The 1,822-nt window shown below is 33.6% G+C and overlaps 1 protein-coding gene across 2 annotated transcripts in view; it reads left to right on the top strand.

Annotated features, from left to right (window-relative positions):
• Pnpt1 (polyribonucleotide nucleotidyltransferase 1) overlaps positions 1-1,822 on the top strand; it is a 34,882-nt gene that overhangs the window by 30,477 nt on the left and 2,583 nt on the right. The window contains exon 28 of one of the 2 annotated variants that reach the window (XM_031339858.1): positions 906-1,079. In XM_031339858.1, the coding sequence (XP_031195718.1) occupies positions 906-1,064 (159 nt within the window). In that variant the 3' untranslated portion in view covers positions 1,065-1,079. Of the gene's footprint in view, positions 1-905; positions 1,351-1,822 lie in introns of those variants that run through there. The other variant, XM_031339857.1, reaches the window with a different exon arrangement.

Here is a 1,822-nt window from a genome sequence, read left to right as displayed (position 1 = left end):
AAAAAAAAAAAAAAAAAAAAGCCTTTAGAGCTGTGCAGACTATCATTTGATAGACTTGATAACATGGTTGAAAGCCTTGTCATCTTTGAGTGACTGGGCCTTTGTACATGACAGGTTTTTTAACTTACTAAGGAGCCTAGAATTGCTGGAGCCTAGAATTCTGATAATAAAACTGACCTTGTCCTCTATCAGTGAATAGAAGTTGTTCATATTCTGGTGTGTTGGGTGCACCACATTCTGTTCTGGTTATACCTGAGTAACTAAGGACACGAGTTTATTCCCAGTCTGTGCTCCTATTGTTTAAGCAGCTTTGGGGAAAGATGAGACCCAATACACCTTCCACGTGTTTGTTTTTTACACCTGCTGTATTTCACCCTTGTTTGCCTTTTCCACGGAACAATATACTCTAGTGTAATAGTCTCTGAGTCATAGAGAAAGTGTGAGTGATGTTAGCACCCTACAGAATTTGTAGAACTGGGTTTAGAAGGCCCTTGTATGAATCATAACTGTAACTTTTATCCTACAGTGTAAGGACCATTAAAAGGCACAGCTAGTTTATCAGAAAACTCTAAATTTTTGCTGGTTAGTTAGTAGACTGGGTTTTCTTTAAATAAGATCTTACTATAACTCAGTGGGCCATTGTTCGGTAGCTCAGGCTGTCCTCAAATTCAAGCAAGCCTCCTGCAAACAAGTGCTAGGATTACAAACATAGGGAAATGCACATGGATTCTTTTTATTTTTTTATAACAGCTACTTAAAACTAGATTATATTTACTGAGTGTATCTCTACAGAGAACTAAGCCGTGCTTTTATTAGACACATACAAATATTAATTACTGCCTTACTTGGACAATATAAATTTAAATCTTTGAAATTACATGTCAACTTTAATCTGTTTAACATAGGTCAAATACTTTGGCCGTGATCCAGCTGATGGAAGAATGAGGCTTTCTCGTAAAGTACTTCAGTCTCCAGCTACAACTGTTCTCAAAACTCTAAATGATAGAAGCAGCATTGTAATGGGAGAGCCTATTTCACAATCATCATCTAACTCTTCCCCTTGACTCCTTTTTGAAATGGTATTCAATGGCAATATTCTGCAGAGCAAATTTTAATAGTCCTGTTTACTGTGTAGATTTATATATATCTTGAATATAATTATTTGTATTAAAATGCTTACTTCATGTGCCTTTTTTATTTCAGGAGTAACCTATATTTGCTTATTCTTATTTGAATTATAAATCATAAATATTTATTATTAAAAGTAAGCTATTTTTATATCCTGGGAACAGTTACCTTTCTGTTCCTATAATTGTGAAGTATTGAAAAATAATAGATCATTTATGCCTTCCTAAGGATCTTATTTTATACCTTCCTTCTCTTCATATATAGTAATGGCCACTCTCCTTAGTGGCCAACTCTGCCCAACAACTATGCTTGCCTACTACTATTTTACACACTAGAACTTGGCATTTTGAATGCCAGAACCTATTTCTTCAAAGCAATTACACATGTAATTGGGGGGAGCTAATTTGATTCAGTTTCTAATGATTTATCTTTCAAATTGGTCACAAGACCATAAATATAGTAATAGTGTGAAATGAATCCTATAAATGGAATTTTTGCTAGAGTAACTTGGTTTTTTTTTTAATTACTTAATATAAAGATTATACACTCATCAGACAGAGCTAGGTCATTCTTCATATTATGTAATTGGCAGTATGTGAATATTTTTGGTGTAAGAATTAGAAGAATCAATCAGTATAAAGATTATTGATGTAATATCTAGAAATAACTGATAACTGTCAAATCCATTGCCTTT

Source organism: Mastomys coucha, unplaced genomic scaffold, assembly GCF_008632895.1.
Source record: "Mastomys coucha isolate ucsf_1 unplaced genomic scaffold, UCSF_Mcou_1 pScaffold22, whole genome shotgun sequence".
Lineage (NCBI taxonomy): Eukaryota > Metazoa > Chordata > Mammalia > Rodentia > Muridae > Mastomys > Mastomys coucha.
This window is presented reverse-complemented; position numbering and strand designations above follow the sequence as displayed.